The sequence below is a fragment of the Olea europaea genome, unplaced genomic scaffold (assembly GCF_002742605.1).
Source record: "Olea europaea var. sylvestris unplaced genomic scaffold, O_europaea_v1 scaffold3321, whole genome shotgun sequence".
Classification (NCBI taxonomy): Eukaryota; Viridiplantae; Streptophyta; class Magnoliopsida; order Lamiales; family Oleaceae; genus Olea; species Olea europaea.
This window is the reverse complement of record NW_019252160.1, coordinates 42,596-46,897: the sequence shown is the minus strand read 5'-3', so window position 1 is coordinate 46,897 and position 4,302 is coordinate 42,596. Positions and strand designations below refer to the sequence as shown.

Genomic DNA, 4,302 nt, shown 5'->3' with positions numbered 1-4,302 from the left:
GATGTTCGAATGGCTACGAACGAGTCTATAAATAGCTTGTCCCGTTATTAGAATAATTACATCATTTTCATTGCCAATGTTCTCTGCTTTGAATCTCATTCTCCCAATTTCTCTCGTTCTAATATTGTTCTGGAAGTGTGAACACCTCATTGAATTTGTTGGAACTTCTACAGATTATTGTGCTGTTTCCGTAGGAGACGAAATTCGTTTTATCTTGAGAAACAATTGTTGAACACCTTTAGCACCTTTCAAGACAGCAAATTCATTTTAAGAACATATCGTGAAGTTGATGGGCTCGAAATAACATTCTGATCATGTTGATCATCTCGTGACACTATGTAGGTTACAATACGTTAATTCTGTTAGGGTGTGTTTGATTACATTTATTTTCCATGAAAAATATCAGTTTTCCACCCAAATTCCTACTTTGAGTGTTTGATTGCTATTTTTTTCCATGGAAAACATTTTCCAACTTTTGAAAATATGCCTAATTTTCCTTGTTTTTAAGGAAAACATTTTCCTTGAATAAAGGTGATTTTTATTTTCCATAAAAGATGGAAAACATTTTCTTTTCTAGGTGATATTTTCCATGCTAATCAAACATACTCCTAGTGTATTATTTTCATATTGTTAGAAAGAGAAACTTATACTCCAAAAATGACAAAAAAAAAAAGCTCTGAGCCATGGGCCATTTGTTGGAAGTACCAGACATTATTCGCCTACATGGTAATTTCTCTTGGACTGGATCCATTTAGCCTGATCTTCGGTTATGCATTACTATTCTGAATGTTTTAGGTGGAAGTAAAATCTTTTAAGAAAGATGATCGCCAGAACTAGCATAGTTGATGCCTCCTCGAAAAGAAGAAGTCATGAAATTAACATGAGTGCAGTATGTCTTTATTTTCTTTGATGACTCCCATTTCATTGAATATTAAAGAAAAATGGAAATTAAAGGACCCGTTTGATTTGTGTTTCAGTTTTCAATTTTGAGTTCTTTTTCAATTTTCTATTTTATGAGTCTATTTTAAAATGGTTAAAAATACGTTTAATTTGTCATTTTGAAAAACTCTAAAAATGCTGTAGTTATTTTTACTTTTGTATAATTTAGATTGATTTCTCCACATATTAATCTTTGAATGGATTCTCCAAGTATTATTTTTGTTGTGTTAGTTTATTAGATTGAGTTTAATATATTAAAAAGTCCTAATTTTTCTTCGATTTTAGATACTTTTCTTAATATTTTTACGATCTTGATAGGATACGAGGAGGAAGACAACATAATCTTGTTTGCATTTTAACGGTAATACATTATAACATGATATTTTAATAGTATAACATGATATCTTAAATCATCTTATAACACAATACTATAAACAATTTATAAACATGAACCAAATATAGGCCAAATATACAAACTCAGGCCATTTCTAGTCAAACGAAAAACGATATTATAAAAACATGCACAAACTCGGGCCATTTGTAGTCAAACTCGTAGGATCCAAGAACTTGATTACTAATTTAAGGACTCAACAATTGACACACAAGAAAAGAAATCCCTTCAATCAAACATAAACCAACAGTACAGTCCACGATGGAGTACATCATACAAACATTGCAGGAGACCACCAAAGTCGAAAGAAAACAGTTTTTGGGACGTTACAGCATCACATTTGAATTCTGATATTAAAATCTGCATATGGTCAAGAAGACCAAAATATTTTTACGCTAGAAATAGGTTCCTTCGGGAGGCTGGACGAGCTTACGATTTTGTGGGGCAGCCATCTCTTTCTTCAGTTGCGTCAGTATGTCTTCCATCATATACTCTCGCTGCCAATTTGATAGAAGTCCAAACTTCTTGGGTTCCACCTGTACCAAGTAAGAAAAACAAGACTGTCAATCATTTGAATTGTAAATGCTTCAACAAGGGCACCATGCAACTCTATTCATTTGTCTGTCTTTAGCGTCTTTAGGATGCATGTGTAAAGTATTAGGTCTTATTTTTACCCATCCGACATCTGGGAATGTAGTAATTCGAGCTATTAACAAAAAAGAACATAGTATCAACTTTAGGATTAGATAAATATCTTCGTACCACTCCAGTTTCATGGTTGACGCAAGTCATGTTAATCCGAGAATGGAAACGAACACTTGGTGGCTTCTCTGGATAATCTTTGTCACAGAATAACTTTAACTGATATATGCGACCTTCATGTACAGACTGCGGGTAAAGATAAACAAACAGACAGTTGAGCACTTTTCATCAATGAGTTTTAAAAACTGCTGAAATATCAAACGATGAGCCTATTGGACTACCATCAGATGATGCAATACCCCATATTAACACAATTAAGTTTAACTATTGCATAATATTACGTCCCATAGTTAATTGAGCCCTTATAGAAGTGGTGTATTAACCGCACACTTGATAAAATCATATTATATATCAAGAAAAATGCACCCAACCAACTAAAATAAAAGCAAGTATTTGTGTAACAGATGATACATCACAAATTTGGCCAACTAAACAACTCGAGTTCTGTAAAAAAAGCTATGATTATATCCATGTTAAAATGAACAGAATAGTTAGGCATATAAATAAGGTCAAATGCAGAAATGCACTTCATCATGAATAGTTAGGCATATAAACAAGGTCAAATGCAGAAATGCACTTCATCATGACCCACAACTCTATTCTTTCTCCAAAAGAAAAAAGATTCATAGGAGCAATATTCTATTTTTACTCCTCATGCAAGGGAAAGGGATAAAAGGCAGATTTCAATTTTTATTTTTTATTTTTAAATCAAAATATTTTATTATTAATAACAAAAGAAAGTTACAAATGAGAGAGAGAGACGAAGCCAAAACCTCCCGAAAGGAAATGCAAGCACAAAGCATTCATAATTAAATCCAATGAACATTCCAAGAATCTAATTGAAATCAATTAAAAGTCAATATGATAAAAAAACAAAATGCTTAAATTCTCAAATTAGAATGAAGCACAGAAGAGAGGGGGAGAAGGCACATTTCTTGTCTTGAGCATAGGAAGCAGCAAAGTCGGAATCATATATTGATTAGAATAACCACTAAAAAATGACTTCCGACATCTTTCCTAGTACAAAAACATTAAACCAAAGATCTAATGTGTAGTGCATCAAATAAGGGGGGGTAATGGTACAAATTAGATCTTTATATCCAAGTAACATGGAGTTAATTTCTACAGGCATATCCACAGAGTTGATTCTTCAAACTACTGGATGTCAAGTCAAGCAAGTTAAAAAGAGGGGAAGATACTCACGTTGTGAGGACCTATGATAGTCCCCGTCCAGGATCGCATGTAAATGTCATCTGCATCATCCATTCCATAGCTTACTGTGCCATCTCCAATTCCCTTTTCCCCACGCTCAAGTTCCTCCAGCAACCTGAAATTTCGAGGAACTGCAGGCAAACTAATAAACTTGAGATTCTAAATATTTTAATTTCATATGGATATGCACCTGTCCATCAAAACTTATATACAAGGACCAAGGACCCATCTGTTTTTTCCATATATAGCCAGACAGCTTCTCTACTCCAAGGCAATAAATGAAGCCATTCAGATACATTATGCATAAAACGAATAATTCTGATAATCATTAAAGAGACCCAGTTATAGATAGATTATCAAAGTCTACATGACAATTTATACGTTGCATATTTATAACAATCCAATATACGTATGAGAGAGAGAAAATCAAAGAGAGAAAGAGGATCTAAAATCAACCTCAGAAAAATATTATCACATCTTGCAAAAATGCTTTCTGACTCATACCAAATGTCTTGGTTAGCATGGCACAGGTTTTAAGAAGATAGTAAAAAGTATGAACGTTTTCTGGTTTCAAAATTTTGACTCCTGTTGCATAACATAAACGTAATGCAGGACGTGATATCTTACATTGGATGTAGGTAAATTGAGTGTTAAAGTAGCCTATTTATACAAATTTTAGAACAATAGTGTACTATCGATGTTGAAAGACAACTTCAATCAAAGCTCCAGCTAAAGATACAAATAGCGATGAGTATTTCCTCAAAATAAAATCAACGCAGCTCTAGATAACAAATTCCTTGGCCAAAAGAGCTTGCTTATGAAGCATCAATCAAAGAGTGAAAGCACGTTGACAATAAAATGGAATTAACGAAAATGAAACAGGACAACAGACCATGCTATTCAATCCTATATGCTACTCCAAAACGTCAATTCTAGATGTAATCTTCATGAGCCAAGGAGAACAAGAGAACTGCAAGAAAAGAAGCTCCTGTTTCGAC

At 33.4% G+C, this 4,302-nt stretch overlaps 1 protein-coding gene across 1 annotated transcript; it reads right to left on the bottom strand.

Annotated features, from left to right (window-relative positions):
- Window positions 1–1,492: 1,492 nt before the first annotated feature.
- On the bottom strand, window positions 1,493–4,259 carry LOC111385876 (ubiquitin-conjugating enzyme E2 variant 1C-like). The gene is made up of 3 exons (XM_023010302.1): window positions 3,296–4,259; window positions 2,093–2,218; window positions 1,493–1,866 (listed from the first exon to the last, which is right to left on the bottom strand). Exons 1-3 carry the CDS (start codon window positions 3,356–3,358, stop codon window positions 1,726–1,728), a joined length of 330 nt encoding a protein of 109 aa, XP_022866070.1. The 5' UTR covers window positions 3,359–4,259; the 3' UTR covers window positions 1,493–1,725.
- Window positions 4,260–4,302: the final 43 nt, after the last annotated feature.

Coding starts and splice junctions, on each gene's coding strand:
- LOC111385876 (XM_023010302.1), bottom strand. CDS start 3,358: ATGGATGATGCAGATGACATTTACATGCGATCCTGGACGGGGACTATC. Junction 2,219..3,295: donor CTATCATAGGTCCTCACAAC/GTGAGTATCTTC, acceptor CTTTACCCGCAG/TCTGTACATGAAGGTCGCAT. Junction 1,867..2,092: donor TCAACCATGAAACTGGAGTG/GTACGAAGATAT, acceptor TACTTGGTACAG/GTGGAACCCAAGAAGTTTGG.